The sequence below is a fragment of the Otolemur garnettii genome, unplaced genomic scaffold (assembly GCF_000181295.1).
Source record: "Otolemur garnettii isolate 467f Iridium unplaced genomic scaffold, OtoGar3 scaffold00033, whole genome shotgun sequence".
NCBI classification, from domain to species: Eukaryota; Metazoa; Chordata; class Mammalia; order Primates; family Galagidae; genus Otolemur; species Otolemur garnettii.
In genome coordinates, this window is record NW_003852428.1 from 14,193,337 (window position 1) to 14,219,329 (window position 25,993).

The 25,993-nt window shown below is 39.3% G+C and overlaps 1 protein-coding gene across 6 annotated transcripts in view; it reads left to right on the top strand.

The window, feature by feature from the left end:
- CTNND2 (catenin delta 2) overlaps positions 1-25,993 on the top strand; it is an 889,124-nt gene that overhangs the window by 682,430 nt on the left and 180,701 nt on the right. For all 6 annotated transcript variants that reach the window (XM_003789546.2, XM_012805017.1, XM_012805013.1 and 3 more), the window contains one exon: positions 24,498-24,681. In XM_003789546.2, the coding sequence (XP_003789594.1) occupies positions 24,498-24,681 (184 nt within the window). The remainder of the gene's footprint in view (positions 1-24,497; positions 24,682-25,993) is intronic.

Genomic DNA, 25,993 nt, shown 5'->3' on the forward strand with positions numbered 1-25,993 from the left:
GTAGGAGTGTTCCCTTTTCTCCACATCCATGCCAGCATCAATTTACTCTATTAATGTAAATGACTTGCATTCTTCACTGAGAGAATGGCTGGCTGATCAGATAAAAAAGCACAAGCCATCTACATGATGTCTCCAGGAAAGATACCTGACCTTGAAGGACAAAACAAGACTCAGTATAAAGGATTGGAAAACAATATTTCAGACAAATGGAAATCAGAAGAATGGAGGGATCACAATCTTATTTTCAGATACCAGTGGATTTATAGCAACTAAAGTTAAGAGAAATAAAGATGTTTACTTCATAGTCATCAAGGGGGGTCAACAAGACAAAAATAGTACATTTTCATTCTAAATATTTATGCACCCAACTTAAATGATCCCATATTTATGAAACAGACTTTAAATGGTCTGAGCAGTATGATATCCTATAACACTGTTATAGCTGGGGATTTTAATATCCCTTTGACAGAACTGGACAGATCCTCTAAACATAAACTAAACAAAGGTACAAGGGACATAAATGGGACCCTAGAACAAATTGGATTAATAGACTTATACAGAACACACCATCCCAAAGGTAAGGAATATACCTTTTCATCAGCCCATGGAACATAATAAAATATATATCCTACCCAAAGCAATCTACAGATTCAATGCATTCCCCATTAAAATACTAACATCATACTTCGATGAACTGGAAAAATAGTTCTTTAATTTTTATGAAACCAGACAAAGCCCTTATAGTCAAGGCAATTCTTAGTGACAAAAACAAAGCTAGAGGCATCACTCTACCAGTCTTTGTTATATTACAAGTCTATAATAATCAAAACAACATGGTATTGGCACAAAAATGGAGACAAACATATGGAACAGAATAGAAAACCAAGAGATGAAACCAGTCTCTACTTGCCATCTGATCTTTCATAAACCAAACAAAATCATACACTAGGGAAAAGCATAAACCAAACAAAAGCATACACTAGAATCCCCGTTGGTATCCCAAAATGGGATAGAATCCCAAATGGTGCTGGTAGAACTCAATGAACACATGAAAAGGCTGGAACTGAACCCACACCTTTCACTACTTATAAAAATTTACTCAAGATGGATAAAAGATTTAAATCTAAGACATAAAACAATAAAAATCCTAGAAGACAGTATGGGAAAAACTCTTGAGGATGTCAGCCTGGGAAAAGATTTTATGAAGAAGACTTCTATAGCAATTGCAACAACAAAAATAAACAAATGAGACTTAATTAAACTGAAAAGCTTCTACACAGCTAAGGACACGATAATTAAATCTAATAGACAAACTTCACAATGGGAAAAGTTATTTTCATGTTACAGATCTGACAATGGGTTAATAAATAGAATCTACATAGAACTCACATTAGTCAACATAAAAAGAAGAAATGACCCCATCTATAATTGGGCAAGAGACATGAACAGCATAAACAGAACCTTCTCTGAGGAAGACAGATGAATGGCTAACAAACATATGGAAAAATACTCATTGTCCTTAATCATCAAAGAAATGCAAGTCAAAACCACTCAGAGATATCACCTTACCTCAGAGAATGGCCCATGTCACAAAGTCCCAAAGTTCCAGATGCTGGTGCAGATGTGGAGAAAAGAGAACACTTTTACATTGTTGATGGCACTTAAACTAATACAGTGTCTTTGGAAAGATATGTGGAGAATCCTCAAAGAACTCAAATTAGACCTCCCATTTGATCCTACAATCCCATTACTAGGCATCTACCCAGAAGAAAAAACATCAATTTACAATCTCCAAGATATGGACACCAACTGAATGCCCATCAACCTAGGAATGGATTAACAAACTGTGGTATATGTATATCATGGAATACTATGCTGCCATAAAAAGATGGAGAATTTACATCTTTTGTACTACCCTGGATAAAATTGGAACACATTTTTCTTATAAAGTATCACAAGAATAGAAAATCAAATACTCAATGCACTCAATACTAATATGAAGCCAGTAGATGATCTAAAACATCACCATATAAGAGAAAAATTCAATTAAAGTTGTAGGGAGGGGGAATGAAGGGGGGAATAGGGAGAGGAGGGGCAGAGATTGGTATGCTCCCACTTAAAGGACACCCTCTAAGGGTATTGGTACACCTTTTGAATACAGGAAACAACTAGAAGAGGGACTCTACCTAACATGCAAATATTGTATCTTAGTTATTTGTATCATCACATTAACCTAAATAATGTTGTTTTGTTGTTGTTGTTTATGAGACAGAGTCTCACTCTGTCACCCTGGGTATAGTCCAGTGATGTCATAGCTCACATCAACCTCAAACTCTTGGGTTTAAGAGTTTCTCTTGCCTCAGATTGGCAAGTAGCTTGGACTATAGGTGCCCACCACAATGCCCAGCTATTTATAATACAGCTGGGATCTTGCTCTTGCTCAGGCTAGTCTCAAACCCCTGAGTACAAAGCAATCTACCTGCCTCCGTCTACCAGAGTGCTAGGATTACAGGCATGAGCCACCACACCCAGCCCCTGTTAAAACCTTGTCTTTTTTAATAATCTCCTATATCCTTTGTGAAAAGAATTGGAAGTGGAGACATTGTAGAATATCATTGTTGCATATAGGTAAATGCATATATATAGTTAAAGGCATAGTGTTAATTTTAAATGATACAGCCTTGTTTTAGTAAATATAATACAGTGATCTGTTTTATCTTTGAAAATAAATACCCATGTGATTTACTTTGAAATGTATTCATCCAGGAGAATGTAGCCTTTAATTTAATCAAGCTATGAAAAATTGTCTTCTCCTTGCTGAACATACCATCTCCAAAATTAAGGAATAGTTGTAAAATATATGAATTATAATCTCAGCAAAGTAATTTTAAGAATTTTCTAGCTATTCTAGTTCCATAGTCTCAAAAAGATCAGTAACACATACGTCTTTCTAACAGTTATTTTTTTTTTTTAAAGATACAGAGTCTCACTTGGTTGCCCTCAGTAGAGTACTGTGGCATCACAGCTCATAGCAACCTCCAACTCCTGGCCTTAGGCAATTCTCTTGCCTCAGCCTCCCAAGTAGCTGGGACTACAGATGTCTGCCACAATGCCCCGCAATTTTTTGTTGCACTTTGTCTGGAGCCGATTTGAACCCGCCACCCTTGGTATATGGGGGCCAGCACCCTACTCACAGCCACCGGCACCGCCCAACTAACAGTTAAATCTTAATATAAGGTCAAGAATATACTGTATATGTCTTCCATGTATACTACCTCGATAAAAATCATTACATTCTTTTCAAGCTTGAAATAACTAAATGTTGTGAGCCTTCTGGGTCTAATTAATTTTAACAAAAAAATTTATGTACAATAAATTTCCAATCCTATATATACTTTTAAGAGAGTGAAATTCTGCTGACTCCACTGATTTCTCCTATCTCAGATACTCCAGATTTTTTTAACTGCCTTCCTTTCATTTTCGTTAGTACTGTCTTCCATTGTGAGGCTTTGTTAACCCCCCTTGATGTGACAGCCTTCCCATTCACATTGTCACAAATATTTCATAGAATCTCTATTAACCTAGATAACTCTCTCTAGATTCTCTACCATAGAACCTTAACTTGTAAGCTCCCTGACAGCAGAGATAATTCCATAGTCACTTTTGTATCCATGATGTCTCATAACCCAGCAAACCATAGGAGTTCGTAAGTCCTCTTTAGATTAATGTGTTGGAAACTTTATTAAAATTTCCCTTTACTGAGCTACATCTTTGGGTCTCAGCAGCACTCCTCAGCTAATACCCACTTTTATGTTCTCCTTTAGCTTAGGGAAGAAAAAGGCAAAGGCCAGTAGCCGACTTACTGGTGTAAACTGATGCTTTCCCATCTTAGATTTCATAGCAGGACTTTGCTCAATGTATGAGTTGTTGTGAGTAACAGTATGTTAATGTTTCTTTAGGGAATATCTTAACACTATTGCAAGAATTGAAATGAGCATCTCAAACAACATAAAACCAGCTTGCATCTTAAGAGTTGAAATTGTCTTCTTCAACCAGTGGAATTACTAGGAACCAACAAGTGCCATCATATGTACTTTTGTCTGATATGATCAACTTGATATAGTTTTTCAATTGATTGATGAGTGTTTTCTTGCAATAGAGTTGAGGATATTTCTTATCTGATGATATGATTTTATCATCACAGGTTGCTTGAAGAATAATTGGCACTTCCATCAAATTATTGCCATAAAGAAGAATTCAATATCAAAAAATCATAAAAGTGATTTTTGTAAAATATTTTTCAAAAGTTATATGAATGGTATAAACTTTCCCATGTAACATTAATTCCATGTAGTTTAATGAGGATATATTGTAGATCTAATAGCACTGAACACAATAATGATGCTCCTCAAAATTTCTCTTCCCAGAAATAAGGCATTAGTCTCCTGGAGGTGATAGTTAAAAGCTGCTCTTAATAATTTGCAATGCATATATGTATTTGTACGTATGTTTGGATTAATTTCTCATGTTAAAAAAACTCTGAAGTCTTAAATTAGTAGTATCCCAGATTCTTGAGTAGACTAAGAATTTGTTGGCTACTTTTTAAAAAGAATAATGGAAGTCCTACTTTGGCCAGTGTTAGAATGTGGGAACTGTAGAGTTAGTAGGAAACTGAAAACCAAATGCCTTGACTTTTATAATTCAATGTTAGTTTTCCTATCTGTTCACCTAGAACCAAAAAGGATCAGATTCTCCCTGTAGCGTACAGCACAGAATATCTACACCTCACTCTCTCCTTGAATCTTTAACTTCAACTTCTGTAGTCCCTGCTGAGAATCTAAGTGCACTGGGGTTGTTCCAGTTAGCCGAGAGATGTAATTCTCATCTATTTTTCAGGTGTTTATAAACTCCATATGTTTGTAACATTAAGTCACAGGATTATATGCCTGGACCTCATTAGTTCAGCTCCCAGAAGAAAGGTTACATTTGAATGTTATTACCTTTACTCTTACTAAGAGTTTATATAAGAAACTTATATGAAAAATATGTCAGAAAATCCTACAGACTTGGTCTTTTAGAGGCACTCTATTAAGTCATTTGTTTGTTCTTGAAACTGGTGGATGACGGGGGACAAACAGATGGATGTGGAGTGGGGCAGTGACACTAATTCCCTCCTGCAGAGTAGGAACATTAATCTACGGCAGTGACACGATGAATTGGAATAAACAGCCCGCTGAGATAAACAGAGGTGGTGAGAATAGGCAGGTTATTGAGGTATTCCCACTAGAAATAATGAGATATTTTAAACTAGTAATAATAAATCAGAATCATAACAACAAAGTTCAATTAGGATCATAATGGCTTTGCAGTTCTCATTATTGGGGCAAGTTGGGGTAAGGAAGTGGTCTTCACATGGTAGGGTGGTTTGGTGAAAGAGGTGGAAATTGCTGGATGGATCAGGCACTCATTCCATGAAGGAGTTCATCATGCCTTTAACCGTATCAACGCTAACACTGTCAATCTACAAACACAATGAGATGTCTATACTTACCAAAGTGAATGGCTAGAGCTTTGTATCTGTGGACTCTTCCACAGAGAAAGGAGCTTGCCATGGAAGCAGTGTGTAGATGTTACTGTCCGTTCACCAATTTATATGTTCTCTGGCTACACATTCCCAAAGCCTTCTTGCACATTGTGTTTATAATTGTTTAATCTGGCTTTTACCAGGACACAAAGTAGAAGAATCACATCAGTGGGAAATAGCAAAGACACATGTCCCCTGGATTTTTAAAAATAAGATTAATCATAGAAAAGAAATGAATTTAAAAAGCCCTGAAAAGTGAAAACATCAGAAAAGGGAAAAATAATGATTGTGGCATCATTGCCAGTTCTGATACCTTCTAAATTCTACAAGGTCACCACACTGAGCAAATGTTAGGGTTTTACTTGTGTGTTTATTCCCATGCATGACCCAACTCAGAAATAAAATAACAAAAGATATGAATTGGCATTTCAAAAAACAACATTCAGGTGACCAATAATAGGCTCCTAAGAAGAAGTGTAATTAAAAGGAATGCCGCTGGGCAGGAAACAACACATTTGCTACTAGCTGTCCAAAGATGAAAACGATTCCTGGCACCCAGTGTTGGTAAGGGGCAGCAGGATGCACACTATTGGGTGAAAGTGTCACGAGAGGAATCTTTCTGGAGAGCATTTTGGCAACATACCTCAATATTTTAAATGGGCAGACTTGGCCAGGTGCAGGTGGCTCACACTTGTATTCCTGGTACTCTGGGAAGCTGAGGCTGCTTGATGTCAGGACTTCAAGACCAGCCTGAGCAAGAGTGAGACCCCGTCTCTACCAAAAAAAGAAAATTAGCTGGGCCTGGTATCGTGCATTTGTAGTCCCAGCTATTTAGGAGGCTGAGGCAAGAGGGTCACTTGAGCCCAGGAGCTTGAGGTTGCAATGAACTGTGCTAAAGCTGTGCACCCTCCACAGGGTGACAGACCAAGAGTCTGGCTTAGAAAAGGAAAAGGGGGCAGACTCTTTACTCAGGAATTTAAGTTTTAGGAATTTATATGGAAGGCACTATTAACAACATCTTCAAAACATGAGTTAATCTGTGGAAAGCATTTAAAACATTCTGGTATAAGGTTAGAACCAATGTCAGGGAAAAAAAGGAAGGAAGGGAAGGGAAGAACAAATAAACATCCATCGATATACAACTGAATATAAATTATCTGTCAAGTAGAGCATTACCAGGCATTAAGAATTAAGATTATAAGTCTTTTTTGACATCAGAATATATCCATGATATATGTTGAATGCAAAAAGCAACTTAACACACAGCATGTGTGCTGAGATTCTGTTTGTATAAAGTGGCTTCTGAGTGTTTGATAAGAACAGAGAGGTAGGTATATAGAAGTGTGTCCCCTAAATCTGATCATCTCGGGGGAATTTCTTTTTGCTTTAGTCTTCATCCCTTTTGAATAGATGGACATTTTTAAGGCTAGCATATGTTAATTGTATAATTAGAGAAAATAGCACTGTCATCTTAGAAAACTTTAAAATACATTCCATAACCATGTACTTTGTGTGAATCTAAAATTTGATAAAGATTAATGAAAATATAAAATGCAATTTATTTTATACTCTGGATGTGCATACAGAGAAATCTCTAATGTCAAAAAATAGAAACATTCTAACATTTGGTTTGAAATAGGCAAAGCAAATGATTCCGAAGTTTTGGCACAAGGGCTTGATAAAGTTGCCTTCAGTTCTCAAGAAACAACAGGTTTCTACCCTAAGCTAAGTGTTACTCAACAGATACTGTATTTTTGCCGTGTCTAATGTGCTCCCGTGTATAATGCACACCCACATGTTTGTCCCAAATGTGCTGGAAAAAATATCTTTCCTTTTCATTTTTTAAAGTTGGGCAGAAGTGGCTCTGCAGTGGCGCCTCCTTCTCTCATGAGAGGCCCAAGGCACAGAGCCGGCTACTGCGGGGAGAGCTCAGAGGCAGGTGGGATGGATCTGGGTGACCTGAGCGCCCGAGCTCCCCAGACTGTCCCTTCCCGGGCCACTCTCTCCCCAGACTGTCCCCTCCCGGGCCACTCTCATCCCCACATCCTCTCTCTTCCTGTTCTACCTGTGTTTGTTGGTGGGAACATGGCCATGGCCACTCTGCTGAGAACCCCAGTGGGATTATTTCCTGGGAAGCTGGTGTGAGGGGTCAGGGCCAGCCCTGCCTGCCCTGGGCTCCTGACAGTGGACTCCTGCCCTCTCTAGGCTGCCTTTTCTCAGGCTCCTGGGACCTTGCCCTGAGGAGCAGGCTTATGACCCCCCAGTGAAGCACTGTCTTTACATTTCTGTGGAGTGACTAGACTGTGACCTCCTGGAGCTACCCAGACCTTGGGCTCTCAGTAACATCAGAGTGAACCACCAGCCTTTCCCAAACTTGCAAATCTTATGCATCCCCTAGGGGACCAGTGAAAGTGACTCCTGAACCACACCTAAATATGCTGAAGCAACAGGAATACCTGGGGATCTGTTCCACTAACAGGCGTCTTCGATGGTCCTTCCTACTGGCAAGGTTGGGAAATTATACTAGCTAAACACCGGTGGGGGGGTGGGGGTTGGAAAAGTCATAGGATCAAAATTATAATCTATAGACTCAGGTACCCCCCAACTTTTGTGCTTCACTGCCAGATGCCTTCACAGACAGAAACTTCCTGGGGACTGAGGCCCAAGGTCCGTGGATTACTAGTAGAGCCAGGTCTCAGAACCCAGGTCTCCCAGACCCCAGCAGTGGGATGCATCTTCCTCTTTATAATGGAGGGTGTGCATTATACGTGGCAAAACACAGTAAATGCATTCCATGTTTTTGCATTCAACAATATCTCTAAAAGTCATTTTATCAGTTTTATAATTTTACTTGAAGCAATAATGCTGAATGTCACACAGCATTTAAATAAGCAAGATTGTTACCTTTCCTAAATTGTTTTCTGAAAATCCTATTACACTTTAACATTCAAACCATAATAGAGGTTTCACCATTATGCATGCTTTGCCATGCTCTGATTATGCTGCTACTGCTTTGATTCAGTAAATTCTTACAATAAGTGATTTTATCCCCTCCTGCCATTTGTTCTGCTTGTAGTTAGAGTACCTGCCATAATGATCAACTGGCTAACTCATTTTTATTAATATTTATCCTCAGTCAGCCCACTGATGGTCCTAAAACAGACGCATTTAAATAGGAACTAAAGGCCATGTTTTTTGTGAATAAAACGAGAACTTAACACTTTCACATTACCTGTGATACTAAAAGCAAAATTCTCAGCAACTAACAGAGAAAGTGTCAGCTGACTTCAAGGGTAGCTTGTGGACTCCATGTTTTGTAGTATGCGTGCTTCTTCTTTATGCCAATCTCCCACCCTCACCAGAGCCTGAAATGTAAGGCCAGCTGAGGATCAGCTCTGGGATGACGGGTTTTATTTCCAACTCTGTTTCTGTGACTTCATCCAGTCCTGAGGTTTTAATTACCACCTAAATGCTGAGGACTGTACATTTCTATCTTTAGTGCTGTGCTCCAGACTCCTGCACCCAGCTGCTTTCTGATATCACCGTCGGAGGGCTAATTGGCATCTCAAATTTAACACATCCCAAATAGGAACCCATAATTTCCCGCCAGACCTCTCCCTCCTCCCATTTCCTCACCTCTGTGCTCAAGACCAGAACGTCTCTGTCTCCATCCACCCCTCTTCCAGGTGAGCCGCCAGCCAGACAGGGTTACATCCCAGTTATGGTCCAGGCTTGACCACTGCCACTTCTGCTGATCACGTCTCCTGGGGCTCTGACTCAGCTGCCTCAGCTTCTTACCTCCTTTCAGCCTGTTCTCTGCTAAATGCCTCCAGAATGGTGTCTTTAAAAACCAGCTGTCCTTTGGGGTGATATAAAAATGTTTGGGAACTAGGAAGAGGTACTGGTTATACATTTTTGCAAATGAACTAAGGGCCACAGGAATGTGCACTTTAAAATGGCTATTTGTATGTCATAAGAATTTCAACTTATTGTTTAAAAAATTTAGAAAGCTGCCCTTATAGCCAGGTGGCCAATTAAGGATTCACCTTGTACGTTATTACTTAGTGCTGTTGATCCACCACCAAGGAATAAAACATTATAAATCCAAAGGAGACCCTAGTTATGCCAGCCACCTGCTTATTGAGGACCCACTGCACTTATGGATGCAGCGTAATTTTTCTGTGGTGGTCTGCGAGCCCTTTTATAGAATGCATTCCCTGAACCCCGGCTCTCACCTGTGTTCCAGCTGGCCATCAAGGAACACTCGTCTGGGGTTCTCTAAAGAATCTACTGAAGGGACCCCTTCCTAAGGTGTAGGCAGACTTGTCCAGGGTAATTAGGCAGCTAGGGTGTACCAGTGGAATGAGGGGAAGAGAGTGGGTCTACAGAGCCCAGAGAGGTCAGAAGCCATGGGAAGGGGTCTCTAGCTTCAAGATCCCAGCTCCATGAGCTTAACTGAGGAGCGGGCCTAACCCCCTCACTCTCTCTCCTCATGTCATCTGGCCTCCCACTTATTCCTCCATTGGCTCAGCCCACCTGCAGGCCAGAGCAGATGGGCACCTAGGAGATTCAGCGGAGAGCACTGCTGATAAGTTTTTAAAAGAACAATCTGAGTCCTGACAATAGACAGTGTCAGACATCATGTTGTAGATACAGAATTGGTAGGAAACTGAAAATCAAATGCCTTTAATATTATAATGAAACATCAGCTTTCTCATCTAGATACTAAGAAACAAAAGCACTATGACTTCCCCTGGGTACAAAGCCCATACCCTGCTGTCTGCCTGGCGTCTTCACTAGAGCTGTGTAGTCCTTGCTGAAAATACAGTTAGGGGTAGAGGGGGCAGATGGAGTGTCCAGCACACTTCCTCAGCCCTGCCCCACTGTACAGACCTGCCCCACTGCCTCAGCAGCATGGGATGCTTTCTCCCAGCCCTGGGGACATCCTGGCCTCGGCAGCGCTGAGTAGGTCTGCCCTGAGTCTCCTCTCAAAACCATCACCCTGGGCGTTTCCTCCTCGTGGCTCTCTCCCCATCTGTAACGACAGACCAAGTACGTTTCTTGTTTTACTCTCTCTCACCCATGGAAGCTCTTTGAAGCTGGAGACCCCTTCTGTCCCCTCCCATCATTGTCTCCCTAGCTCTGAAGAGAGACGGAGCCAAAATTGCTGAATGTTTGTGGGACTTGATTCTCAGGAGGTTTGCTCACGCTGAACAGTTCTGTGAGCCAAAGAATATTCTGTTTGCTGAATGGATAAATAATGAAACGAGCAAAACAAATCAATAAGTGAATGAAGTGGATGAGTCATGATGACGTTGAACTACAAAGACCTCACGTGGGAAGCTCAGGAATCACTGTCCTTTATCATGACTTGTAGCTTCTCTGTGTTTTTATCAGAAGGAAGTCACAGTGGAAGAAGCTGACCCTGATGCTCAGAGAAATTCACCAGGGCTGAGACAAAATACCTTTCAGCTGTGGAGCTTCCTTACACTTGCTACTTTTTTGAAAATAATTCTCAGTGGGGCGGTGCCTGTGGCTCAAAGGAGTAGGGTGCCCACCCCATATGCCAGATGTGGTGGGTTCAAACCCAGCCCTGGCCAAAAAAACTGCAAAAAAATAAATAAATAAAAAGAATATTCTCAGTGACACGACCCATGCACATCACTTATGTCAGAATTTCTAGCAGCAGATTGAGCACGTAGGTGCCTTTCTTAATTTCCCCACAGTGGCTCAGATAAGGACTGTTATTCTAGTGTAAGATCATAGTTGTCCAAATGATAAGTAGCCTGATTGTTGAGAAATGTGTTTGTCTTTTTTTTTTTAATTCAGTGAACATTTTAATTCTCATCTGACTTGGAATTAGATCCATACTCATTAGCTCTGTTATGCTTTACCCATTCCATTCTTATCGGCAAATTTTGGATGTCTCTCTTGACAGCTGAATATTTCTCTGGAATTCTGGGTAATTCCATTCATCCCTCAGGGGCCAGCTCAAGACCCCACTCTCCACTGAGCCTTCTTTGATTCCCTCCCAGGACCATTTTTCATCGTCTTTCCTCACTTGACTGTCCCTGGCTCACCATCTCTGACAGGTAACGGGTTTCAGCATAGATAGCTCTGTAGGGTGAGTTTCATTGTTCCAAGGGCCAGGAACTGACTTTTGTCTCCCCCATTGGACTCTTTCTAATAAACTACATATTCCTCAGAGGACCTAGAGAACCTTGCTTTGATAGCCATTCACAAAATACCTGCTGGGAAACTAAAGCAACAAGGAAAGGCACGAGGAAGTAGGGGTTTCCCCGGAGCTCTGATTTAGGGACCAGAGTAGTGTAGGGATTCTGAAGAGGAAGAAAATATGTTTGGCAGAAAATAGCGTTCACATTGGGAGTTATAGAAATGAAACTCAGAAATACAAATTTGAGCATTATCAGCAGCAATTATAGAAAAGTCTCGATGTTATTGTCCATTATCCCCGTATTTTCCATGAAAAATAACCTCTGAATAGAGTGTCTCTGGGAAGCAGTATAATTTGGAGTGTGAGAGCCTGGGTCTGTATCCCAGCTCTGTTTGTGTCCTGTCCGTGGGAGATTTTTGTAACTGCTTCAATCTTTAGTTATAAATCTGTAAAATGAAACCAATAGCTGTACCTTTCGAGAGTGGTGGTTAGGGTTTAATAGTGCATGTGACCCAGTAAAGGCTCAATAAATGAGGACCAATTATTCTCATTGGCATTATTATTGTACAGCAACAATATCAGACAATTTTCATTTAACTGAAAGTAAGACCTGTTTTAAAATTAGTGTGGTGGATAGACCAAAGATTTAGTTTTAAAATTTCCCTGCATTTTCAATCATTTGCTTGTTCATTTTTTTTTCCTCATGGAAGGTCATAGCTATATTATTTTAGTGGAAATCAGCAGAATTAAACATTTGCAAGAAAAAGTATTTGTAAAAGTCATTTCAAAACTGAATGGTCTTTGTTAATTAATTAGATTTAGCCATTCCTCAGTGTATACATACTTCAAAACACCACGTTGTGTATAATACATGCATACAGTTTTATCCATCAATTAAAAAAAAACAGAATGTTTTCTTTCTGCGAACTCAAATGACTTCTTAAAATTTCTCATGCTACATTACCTGAGGCTAAAAGGAAACTGGCAAAAGATGAAAAGGAGAACATTCTCGTGTGTTCATGTATTCCGCTTCAAAGGATAGCAAACCACATCACCTCTCTCCAATTTCAAGTGGCAAATTGATGTGCCTGACATTTGTCTGATTGTTCATATACATCACCCTCCAACTCTTATCTGACCTTCATCTTCCCCCAAAGTAGAATGACTTTGTACAAGTAACTCCACATCTCTGGGTCTGCTTCCTCAGGTGTAAAATGGACTTGGTCACAGTTTACACGAGTTAATACATGCAAATTCAAAGGGATCAGCAGAAACCTGAGTGTGTAACAGGAACTCAAAAAGTTATGTATTTGGGGGTTACTATTGTTTTTGTGGATTTTTCCCAATGTGGTCTTAACTTAGATATCTAGCTCAGCTGTGCACTGTGATAATTTGAGCTCCTTGTACTTTAGCATTTATTCATTTGATAAATAAGGAAAATTTGCCCAAATATTCACTCTTCCTACTCTGCCACCATATCCTCGTCAAGACTGTGTTTCTTTGAGTGATGTAGGAACCAAGGGTGCTCTTTGAAATGGCTCCAGGGAGAGGATGTCTCCATCCTCTTTCCAGAGATTCTTAGGTGAGATGCCCCCACAGATTCACCCAGAGTCCTTTTGTTGACACCAACAGGACAGGTAAGGCGGGTAACAAAGAAACCCCAAGGCACTAGCCATTCACAGCTCAGCACAAGGCCACATGCTTCCACATCTGTCTCCTCACTCTAGACCACTTCAGTGTTTTTTTAATCTTTTTTATCTCACGACACACTTGAACCTATAGTTAAACTTCCAAAACTCACTGAAATTATGTTGATCAAAAAAAAAAAGAGTAAAAAGAAAAAAGAATATACTTACTATGCTTTGAACTTCTTTCAAAAATAATTTAATTAGTGATCTTGAAATATTTTTGCAGCACACCTAAGATCCCTTCAAGGCACACCAGTTAAAAATCACTGCTCTAGACCCAGAGAGTTTGGATGGCAGCTTAAGGCCTTGCCAAGGTGTGTGTGGGCTGTGTAATTTCTGGGTAAATGTACTTCATGGAACTGCAAACTGCTTACCACCCATTGTCCTACACATGTAAGGTGATGACTTTATAGTGAACGGATGCCCTGCACATTCTGGAATTTTCCAGACACTGTGTTTACCAAAGATGACGTTAGCTATTCACCTAGTCTCAGTAATTTATATGGTTTTTCAGCTGTCAGCTCCCCCAAAACTACCAGAAAAACATGAACAAAACAAAGTTTATTAGGCTTGCTACAACAAGCACTCTCTCTTACTATGCTAGGTCTAAAATGCTACCTTGAAAGAGTCTTCATAGTGTCAAAAGGGAAAATTAAGGCAGGATATTTATAAAGTGATAGGACCCTGGCTGGGTAATTTTCAGTTGAGTCTTGCAAGGTTGGGAACCACTGGGTTGGGGCAGAGTTGTAACTGTTGGCACAGTGAGGGGAGGGTCTTGAAATGGGTCTTGATAAGCAAACTGTTCTCTGGATAAGCCAGCTTTCTAGTGTATGGTTTAAACTCCCACAGGCAGATAGTTACCACTTTGTTTAACATAGGGATGAGAAAGTATGTCCGTCCCAGTGTCATTTAACGCAGGGCCAGAAATTATGGGGATTTCACCCTGTGCACTTACTATCTTAAATCATAGTGGAGGTATTTATCTTTGAATCTCCCTTTCTTTCTCTGTTTTTGTCTGTCTTCCTCTTTCTCTCTGCCTTCCCCGATCATGCCATTTATAGAAAAGGCAACCTTAAGTTATGGTACTTAATACGTGTAATTTGGGGCACACAACTAGAAAGAAACACAGCAAAGTAGAAGAAATCATTTTTGTCAACACAACAAGGATGCCAGTTGTCAGATAAAAAGCCATAATCTCTGACTATAGTAACTTTAAGAATAAGCGTCCCAGACCACTTCCATGGATTATAAACCTCAGCCTGGGTGTATTGGTGATATGTTTTTCAAAGCTCTGGCATGCTGAAGGTCATGAGAGAAGGCTGTAGTTTTAAGGCAATCTAATTGTATATCCCTAACTGATGATCTCTTAGAAATTGAGAAATATAAAATTCTATGTATAGTTCATTTATAAAATGCTGTGATCAAAGATGAACCCATGACTTTCACAGATGGCCATTGCCAGACATTGACAAATTATTTTCAAGCACAATTACTTTCAAAAAAAATTGCCGTGGGAAGAGCTTTCCCCGTCTTAGATAATAGCTACGCTACAAAGTGAAGACGGGCATCCAGTTGGAAACAGACATCATTTTCTGTGAATAGCACCTACTCTGTTATGCTATGATTATAAACATTCAATAGAAGAATTCAAAAGAAAGAGGATATGCTTACTCCAATTTAGAATGGAAAGAGATCATGGGCATACCTGAGTTTTGATTCTTTCATTTTTAAAAAGTCAATTAGTTATTTTCTCTTGTCCATACAATTATTTAGTCTTAAGTAAAATAAATTCTGGGTCTGAAATCAAAAGCGAAGATTTTTTTAAACTAATCAAAAAATTAGGTGAATATGGTTTTTTGCCATATAATGTGTACTATACCAACTTATTCTAAACTTTTAATGTATGCTGCTGATGCTAAAATTTTAATATCTGAGTGCTGATGGGGTCAGTTTTGTATTTAAAATAAGACATCACCCCAATATTGATGGCTGCATCTTGAAACAAAATTGTTTTAAAACTTTAAAAAATCCCTTAGGGACTGGGTCAATTTAATCAGCTTAAATCAGAATTTGCCTGGTACGTAATAGCAAAGATCTGGATTACTTTCAAATAAAAAGGAGAACATCCCACTCTTCATTTATTCTGAGCTAAAAAAAATTCTGTACATATTTTGTATTTTAAAAACAAACAAGAATAATTCTACTTAACTCTCAGCATTTGTGCATAAGTTATTATTTTGAAAACAATTCTATATTTGGACCAGAAGCCCATGTGGGATGGTGGGATGACTTTTACAGTTATCGACTATATGGTCCAATTCTCCCTCTTTACCCCCCATCTGGTGGGCTCTTCCTGGCATCACCATCTCTGTGAGTCTCTCAACTTCCAAGGCTGATTCACTGAGTTGAAATTCTAAAACCATTAACCTTCAGGTGGTCCCCACTGAAAAGGCTACTGCAGTTTTCTCTGTTGGAATATTGAAGAGGAGAATTTAGAGGTCATTTGGGCTGGACAGTGAGACCCTGGGACTCCTGAAAGAAACCTGAAGGAGATTTAGCCCAAGGAGCTACCGGTTTGTTATCATTAGCAACATTTTGGTAAACTTTAACTTAGACTCACGAATAAACACTTTATTTTTAGAAGCATTAAGTGAATGTGGCATGTGAATCCTTTCCATTTGGAAGGACTCTGGAGGTTATCTCAGTTCATGGCCATGACTAGGGGTTACTGCTTTTTGGATATCCGTAGACGGTGATTAGAAGCATACACTCAAATGGTCATTTGTATAGCAGGTGCACACACAACACAAAGGCAGTTCAGTGCATCCTGGGCCTCTATATTTTAATTAGCTGCTCTCTACCCACCCAGACACTCCAGGTATGAAGGGGTGGGAGTGGAGACAGTAACAGTGGGTACCTCTCCTTCTCCCTCCTGTCCCCACCCTCACCTAGACCCAACTCTGACATTTTTATAAGATGAATATTTTTTCACCAGTTCTACTCCCATCTCCTATCCCTTTCTCCAGGTATACAAATATTCACTCTAAAATTAAAATAAATACTCATAAATGCGTTAAGTTAATTTTTAATTCACTGATTAATCTTTAAGACATTTTTAAAAAACATTTGTTCCTAATGAATTAATCCCAGCAATCCTTTGGGTTTTGATCTGAGTCTTACCCATGTGGAACGACTGAGTTTTAGGTGTAATGACTGAAAAGCAAACCAGGAGGGGTCTAGTCAAGTCTGGCCAAGCCACAAGGCAGTGATTGGTGTTAACACCATTTAAAATGTGCTTTCATTAAAATATGTCTTTTGTTCATTTGTTGTTTTTTTTTTTTTTTCCCAAGATAGTCTTCTTCCCTTTCAGGGAAAAGATCCACAATTACCCTCTATTGAAACAAAGTAAAAGATAAAATGAAAGTAATTAAGACTTTATTAAAGAAATTTTAATAAATCCATTCACTGCTCATGAATATGGATAATGTCAAGGAAAAGAGCCATCCTGTGCCTGAAATAAAAATAAACTACGTTTCAAATATATTTAGTGTACATAAGCAGTACAAAATATATTTGAAATGTCATCATCTCAAATAAACCTACTATCAGAATTATACTTGGAACAGCAATAATTTTATACTGATAAGGGAAAGCTATTTATGAATATAATTAAAGGAACACTGCTATAAAACTATTTTAGGTATACTATAGATTATATTCTGAAAGAAATTAGTGTATTTTCATCAGGTAAATTATAATTTACTAGTGACCATCAACCAAAATACTAAACTACTTTTGTGCTACCTTCAGAGAAGAATGAGGGTGATAACTTGTTTTGAATTCTGTATACCAGTGTGAATTCAATCTGCTTCATGGTTTTTCCATGAATTTAAATTTTAGTATTAGCTTGGCTCATTTAGAATTACCAGGGAGTTCACATAAGGAAACTTCCCAAATGAAGCACCAGCGATAAGATGTCTAATGCACAACTGATTAATGTTTTTCAGTGATATAAAATTTTTCTCTGCTGGCTGAAAGTAGAATTTCTGTAGATTCTAAGTACATAACCCAATTTAAATAACACTTTTATATTCTCGTTTGGATTTATTATTTGTCAAATTACATCTTGCATGTGCTATTTTATTTTGTTAAGTCATCCCATTGTTTTGCTAGCACTATACTGAAGAGTGTTTGATGCCTGGAGTACACGGCATCCTATCAGGGTCATACCATCCAGTCGTTAACTCTTATTTTTATTTAGTGCCTATGTAGGGAACACCTCATGTGTATCAGAGCATATTGAGTCCTGAGTGTTCTTTGCTATGTGTGTTCTGCACACAATGAATAATCAGATAACTGCCTGCTTTCATTTCATGGCTGGGGACCCTGTGGTGAGGAGTACACTGAGCAGATGACAGAATGAGTTAGTGATAAGTTTTCTGCTGAAAATTAAAATAGGAGATCTGACACAAGTGTCCAGTAAGGTAGTTTAGACTGATCCATACAAGTCTCCGAGTTTAACACAGTTATGGTGACATGTGAATGCAGGAATGGTTAGCCACAGAAAGGTCTAGGGAAGCGTGTTCCAAAATGAGGCAGTTGCAAGTCCAGGAGACCGCTGGCACAAACAAGCTTGTATGGTCTAGGAAAATAAATGGCCACAATCGCTGGAACATAGCAACTGAGCTCTGGTTTTACACAGCCCATGAGCACAGGGGTTTCGTTCACTGATATCTCTGCTTTGCATCAAATAGAACCAAGCGTATAGTAGGTCCTCAGTGTATATGGGGTGGAGAAATGAGTGGGTGGCTCTGATTCAAGAAGAGTTTAGAGAATTAAAAAAACGCTTGATCATGAAGCTACCATAAGAAGTTTAACTTTATTTTAAGCATAACAGAACATTTTTGAGGGGATTTGTGGGTAGTCTGGATAATGCTCCGCCTCAGAGATGACCATATCCTAATTTCCAGGGCCTGTGAATGTTGCCCCTGGTGAAAGGGACTTTACAGGTGTGCCTAAGTTAGGGATTTTGAAGTGAATTGATTATCCTGGATTATCCACGTGGATGCAATGTGATCACAGTGTCCTTCTGAGAAAGAGACAGGAGGATCAGAGTCAGAGGAAAGATGTGGCAATAGAGGTCAAGGCTGGAGGAATCTGAAACCACACACCAAGGAATGCAGGCAGTCTCCAGAAGCCTGAGAAGACAAGGAGACACGTTCTGCCTGAGAGCTCCCGGAAGGAACGCAGCCCTGCCAGCCCACGGTAGACCCCAGACCTCCAGAACTGCGAGAGAATAAATCTGTGCTTCTTGAAGCTACTGTGTAGTGATTTATCGGAGCAGCAATTGGAAGCATCATTATTCCAAATTAAACAAAATGTTTGGCCACTTACTAAGTTGCAGATATGATACAGTTTTTCAAATGAAACATTTGTCACTTAAAATGCATTTTCAGTGTAGTTAAAAAGTTTATCTGGACCATCCTTCTTATATCTTGTGTACTGTAACTATAGAATTGGGAAAGAACAAGAGAACAAATGGAAATGGGGGTTAAGAGCTGCGTAACTGGGGGAAAGTGTTCTAGAAAATAAAGATAGAAAAAATGTAAATTTACGCATTGTATTCAGTAGAAAGGGAAAGGAAAGACCAGGAGAAAAGGAACAAAAAGAGTAGGACATTGAGAGAAAGGTAAGGTATACCATCTTTTTAAAAAGGTATATGTTTTACACAACAAATTACTCCAAAATCTAGCAGCTTAAAACAACAAACATTCATCTCACAGTGTTAAGTGTCAGGAACCCTGGATCAGGGTTTCTCTTGAGTTTCCAGTCATCTGAGGGCTCAATTGGGGCTGGAGGATCCACTTCCCAAATGGCACTCTCAGTTGGCTGAAGGTCTCAGTTCTTTGCCATGGTGGACCCTTCATTGGTCTCCTTGAGAATCTTCAGGGCATGAAAAATTATATTCTCCTCAAATGAATAATCCAGGAAAAAGATCTTAGAGGAAGCCACAATATCTATTTTATGACCTAGACTCAAGTCACCGACGTCACTTCCACCATATCCCAATCCTCACTCACAGGGATAAGGCTTAGGTTCCGTCATTTGTAGGAAATGTCAAGGAATTTGTGGGCATGTCTTAAACCACCATGGAAGAAAGGGAGGGAGGAGTGAAGAGAAATTTAAGCAAAACACCTATTCTTCATTTGTTTAGGGAGCACACCTAGATAGTTCCAATTTTCTCCACCACTGTCTTTCCCTTCAGCCAAGACTAATTGGTTGTGTTTGTGTGTGTGGAGCAGGACAGATGTGGAGTTCCCAGCTATTTCTCATTTTTGACACCTGCTGGACATGTCAACCTTTTCCTCAGTTTTACCCAGAAACTGCTGCTTCTACACCCAAGCCTGTCTCTGTGTCCAGATGATGTAACCCATACTCAAAATTTTGAGAATTCCCTACAACTGATTTGCTAAATTCACCCTCCTAAAAAGTTCTGCCACATTACATCTGCTTTGCCAAGTTGTCATCCAGAGGTGATAAAGTTGTTCCTGGTACAGATTCACTGTAGCTCTGAGAAGTTCAGGAAGCATTTATGGCTTGTGGCCATAAATTAAGATAGAAGGTATAGAGATAGATCTCAAGCCCTGTGATAAGTTCACTGGATTGTGACTCTCAGATGGAGCTGGGCTGGACAGGTGGAATGAAAGTGAACTTCTGTCCCTGCAAGATTCTGAATTAGGTTACACTAATTAACAAATCAACAAGAAAGATGAAGTAGATAGAACATCCTGGTAGGAGACGTCTCGGGTTGCATCTTCTTTGGCGTCCTCTTTCTTACTCTCAGGCTTTAGGTCTTAGTTTTACTTTGATGCCCCTCCTTTCCTTCTCTATCTCTTTTGGCTTCTTAGGAGACGATAAAACTGGCTTTATTCTCAGAGAAAGCCTGTAGTTTCTTTTAAATTCATTGCTTGTAAACATACAAAAGTTGCTCTTTTGCTATTTAGATTTTAGAGGAAATGTATTGTGTGGAAAAACATATTACCCTCTGTTTTCAAGTACTTGTATTTTCAAATCGGAATTGGGGAATGAAAACTTCATGTTTTGCTTCTGTATTGTTGCATTGTACACTTAGGAGAAGAGACATAAATGCTTCAATATGATCTTATTTTTTATAGAAACGGGTATTTATTTTTCGTTAACCTTACTTCCTTAATATGATATTCTTCAAAGTCATCTTCATATACTAAGATATAAACTAGTTTCTTTTTAAAGTGCATTTGTAAATTGAAAAATCAATTATTTTACTATAAAAAGGTAACAGTTTTTTTCAAAATGGCAGGTGAGTGAAGTAATGATTTTGATTGACAAAATTTAGTAAAGCTTTTTTTCTTTTTTTAGAGAGAGTCTTACTTGTCACCCTCAGTAGAGTGCTATGGCATCATAGCTCACAGCAACCTCAAATGCTTGGGTCAAGAGATCCTCTTGCCTCCACCTCTCAAGTAGCTGGGACTAATGTGCTGACCCACAAAGCATAGCTATTTTTAGAGACAGGGTCTCACTCTTGCTCAGGCTGGTCTTGAACTCATGAGCTCAGGCAGTCCAAGTAAAGCATTTCTTAATGGATGACTAACAACTTTGCATCTTATTTAAAACAAAGCAAAAGTATATGTTGATATTCTTAGTATTTCGTATTGGCTGCCGTAAGTTAATGGTTAGTGTACCAGTCTCACACACAAGGGGCTGCAGGTTTGAGCCTCACCTGGGCCTGATTCAAAAATACATATATATAGGTGAAATGCCTAAATGCCTCTGGCCAAAAAAGCCATTTGAGAGAGAGTAGTGAAAAGACTTTGTGCAGGCATGCTTGTGAGAAACTGAGGCAGAATCCCATATGGCCAGGTTGGTTGTGGCCTAACTTGACCAAGGCTTTGGCTGGAATAGCATTTCCAGACTGCGTTAAGGAATTAAGGTTGACTTTAGAAGGCCAATGAAAAAGCCCTTTGGAAAACTGACCAGATACCCATCAGTAACCTTTCCTGATCTGTGGTAAGTGACAAAGGTTGCTTGCTGACAGGTCTGGGAATGGAAATGTGCTAGGGGACCTCAAGAGAAGAGCAATTTACCCAATGCATACAGGTATCTAATGGCACAGATGAAACTTGGGGGCTTCTGAAAGGCTTTTGAGAAGTCCAGCCTGAGAATTCCTTAAAAGTCTCCAGCAAAAACCCCCTGACTTAAGGCCTACATGGGAGCAGAGGTTTGCACACAAATTCCTGTATGCCCAACAAGTTTCTTTATGCCTTGTTTAAAGATCCAAAGTAACAGCCTCCAAACAGCAAGGTCAACAAGGGCAGATATTCAATCTACCTTGTTCCTCCATCACCTCAGGCTTCATCAGATAAGAACAAAGAAGTAATGACTAACAACATGTTCCCCATTAAGTTATGTTAAATTTGGTTATGTTGATAGAGTTATGTCAAAAGGTGTATGTTGAGTGGATTATTGGAAGCTAATCACGAGGTAGTCACATGATGTTTAAATGGATCAATGAGGTCATTGCTGTATTGTGCTCATGTACAAAATTCCCTATATAAACCAACTGCAAATAAAGAAGCTTGCCATTTTGCCTGAGCGAGCAGATGGTCACCTTTATTTAAAACACAATTTCAATAAGCGTGCTTATTCTCCACGACATCGCTTTTCCGTGAGACCCTTAAAGCAACATATATATTAGTATTTCATACCATTCCATTTAAGAATATATTCGGAGCACCTTCTGTGTACCATTGGCCAGCTTCCAAATAGCCAGTTTAGGATACTAAAGGCAATACAAACATGTATAAAAGGTAGCTGATGTGCTGTAGCAAGGTTGGGCAAAATTGTTACTAAATTCTTTAGGCTTTGTGGACTATACAGTCTCTGCCACAAATACCCAACTCCTCCTTTGTAGGACAAACAGAGACATAGAAAATATGTACATGAACATTCATAGCTTTGTTCTAATAAAACTGTATTTACGAAAATAGGCAGGCCAGATTTGCCCTCAAGTTATTAACCCTCTGCATGAAAGGATTGATTTATACAAACTAGACACAAAAAAAACATTCTGTTTCCTTTGCATCCACTTGAATAAAATTCCTAGTAAATGTGATTTCTAAAGACAGTTGAAAGAATTTGTCTCTGTAGTCACATTTTTATAGAACTTTATGGTATCTTTATTTTTATAGTCACTTATTTAGTTATTAACAGTCATATTGGTATTATTCATGCCCTTGGGTAGTTTAACATGTGCAAGGCAAGGAACTCATAAAACAAATTTAGAAATAAATGTGTTAGATGTATTCATAACACAGTAGATGAGACAACATTCATCTCATTAAAATACATTGAAAGCTTATTAAACCAAAAAAGCCAGAAGTCCTCTTTCTAAAGACAACCACAGTATTTTATTTCTAATATTTGCAATGATGGCGCTGGTTTGGGTTGAGGGAGCATACAGGCTTTCTTTCAGAGGAAAACAGAATATTATTCTTTGTTTATTTTTTCTTTATGCATGCTGTTCTAAATGAAAAAATAGAAAAATTATTTTAAAAGCATTTTCAAATGATTTTATATTAATATATGCAATGCTTATGACCTTTTCTAAGATTAGTCTCATTTTTAAATATATTTAAAAGCCTAAAACATTGTCTATCCTTAACCTTTTGCTTTTCCCTGCCTGTGTTAATCATTGTTACCCTCCAACCATCCATTTGCAAACATACCCTCTACTCCTGCTGCTGCCTTTGTCACTATTTAAGAGGAACATTCTGTTGGCCCTCAGAGAACACTGGCTTCAAAGAATAGCTGATAAAACGGTCACAAATGGCAATAAGTTTCTATTGCTTGTTGAGCCAATTGTCATCTGGCCCAATGCTGGATGCTCATAAGGTCCCACCAGTTTGTCATGACCCCTATGGCCCTGGTCTTGGTAGTCGCAGGAAGGAACCAGGTGTGACATAGATTAGAAGTATAAGCTTGCGGGAGGTGGGCTAACGTTAAGTGCAGGGTAGCCCTGAGCCCCCTCCTCAGTGGCTGTTTATTAAGGTTATACACAACACGTATGGAGAGTTAATGACATAGGAGGGCTGCATGCGTAAGGATCGCCACCTGCTCTTTCCTCACACGTTCTTTCCCCACAACCCCCATGAAGAAGTACTAAGCATCAGTGTTTAACTCATGCTTACTAGTGAGTGACCGATCTTATCTCATTCTGGAACACTGAGTTATGTGGGGTATTGCCCCTAAGTCACAAAACGTCTCCAGACTTGCCAGGAGATTGTCCTGTTCTCAGCATTCCCTTTTAATGTGATAATCAGTAACTGTCCTTGTAAGCGTGCTGTCTACTCCCATACACCAGTTGGTGTCTGGTTATATACGGAAGCTAAATGAATCAGACAGACTATAGGGGCACACCGAGGCCTTGGAGAAAACAAAGGTGCTCTCTAGTCCACTTCAAATAACTTCACGTCTTTTTAGTCTTGATTAGCATTTGGGAACTTGAATCCATTGTATTACTAGTGAACAGAAGCCTTGTGGGTAGCCTTAATTCAATCAGATCTCTCAACCTTGGTTAGTCTCCAAGTTGAATTAAAGGTGATCATGTCTCGGTTCCGCTGCTCACCCCTCAGGTTTTCCCTGCATATCCTCACGGATATTCTATTACAGAATTCAGGGCAAGCTCTAGGGCCGTGATTTTCAACTGGCATGCTGTGAAAATTTTTAAAGATCATTAATTAAATTATTTTTGAAAGAAGTTCAAAGCACAGTAAGTATATTCTTTTCTTTAACTCTTATTTTTGATCAACCTAATTTAAGCATGCCATGGAAATTTAACTATAGGTTCAAGTGTGCCGTGAGATTAAAAAAGGGTTGAAAAAGACTGCTCTGTGGTGGGTGTCCACACCATCTTAATTTTTCCTGCCAATGCTGTTAACTTAAACAGAGAAAACGGTTTTGAAATGAGGAAAAAACCATAGGTACCCAAGCTCTCTCTGTGTGTCTCCCGCAGGAGTCCTTTGGAACCTCTCGTCATGTGATGCACTCAAAATGCCAATCATCCAGGATGCCCTCGCGGTATTGACCAATGCGGTGATTATCCCCCACTCAGGCTGGGAAAATTCACCTCTTCAGGACGATCGGAAAATACAGCTGCATTCATCACAGGTGCTGCGTAACGCCACTGGGTGCCTAAGGTCAGTCCTGTCAGGAGCGCTGCCTCCTGCGTCTTGCCCTGGACAGACATTGTCTCTTGCCAAGACTGTAATTTCTGTTTTACTGAGGATCAGTTTCTTTTGCAAGATGAATGTTGACATGGTGAGGGAGTATAAGATGCTGATAAGAACATTTCTAAATAGGTACTCAAGAGGTATAAGCGTTTTCCACTTCCCTGTACCTACCCAGCGTTTGACCAGTGATTTCTTGGTCCAGGGCAAAAGTAAACATCTGCATTTCAACCAAAAATAAATCATTTTCTTTTTGCTAAAAAGCGATACTTCTTGGCAATTTCACAGTATATTGTACCATGCATACAGACTATCCACAGAGGCTGATTGATTGGGGACAGTCTCTGATAGATACACAGGGATATAGTTAATAGCTATTTTTATTCTTTTTAATTCTCCATGTGACTGTAAGAACTTAAAATTATTTTTAAAAGCTCTTTAATATGACCTGTTATAATTAATGATTTTTTAAAAATCAGAAAAGTAGCAAATGTGTTGTAATTCTCTCATTTTTACAAAAATCATCCCCCAGGAATCTATTTAGATTTCTTAGAATCAACTTTATGTCTTGTTTAAGTGTTTGCTCTTAGGAAGGAAAGTAATAATCAAGGTGTAATTCTTCTCAACTCTAGAAACTGTGCTCCCAAGGGTGTTTCATAGTTTGTACCAAAGTTGGAAATCTCTCTTGAATGAAGTTAATGATGGAATGGGGGCAAAAGGGTGATTTAAAGCACCTAGTCAAATAATCTATATTTTGAAAGTAAAGTGTACAGGACTGCCTTATCTAGACTGGCTCAAAGCTGCCATTTGTCCCACACTTGATCAATTTCTAGGTATAAAACCCAGCCTCTCCTGAGAAGGAACAAAATCACCCTGGTAACATAAATAATAATCGTCTTATAAATATTTATAACAATGCACTCAGCCTTCAGTCCAGAGGGGGCGTGTATGTTTGTGTGAACGTGTGTGCACACAGCAGGTAAGAGCCTGCCTCCCTACATGTCCACACCCCTTCATGGGCAGGTATGGGAATCCTCTGACAGTTTTGCTTTTCCTTCAGGTCATGAAATAATGAACTTTTGACATGATTTCGTGGGCGAGGCTCTTCTGTGAGACAAATGTACAATTCTCCAAAGCTCCCTACTGAGTCATTTGTTTTATAACCTCATAAATCCTGTTATCCTTTAGAAACCTTCATCCCACCAGAAGAAATATGACTCTTGCAAAGCTGAAACTGTAGGCATTTTTTACCCCTTACTTCTATGTAAGTTATTTGCAACTA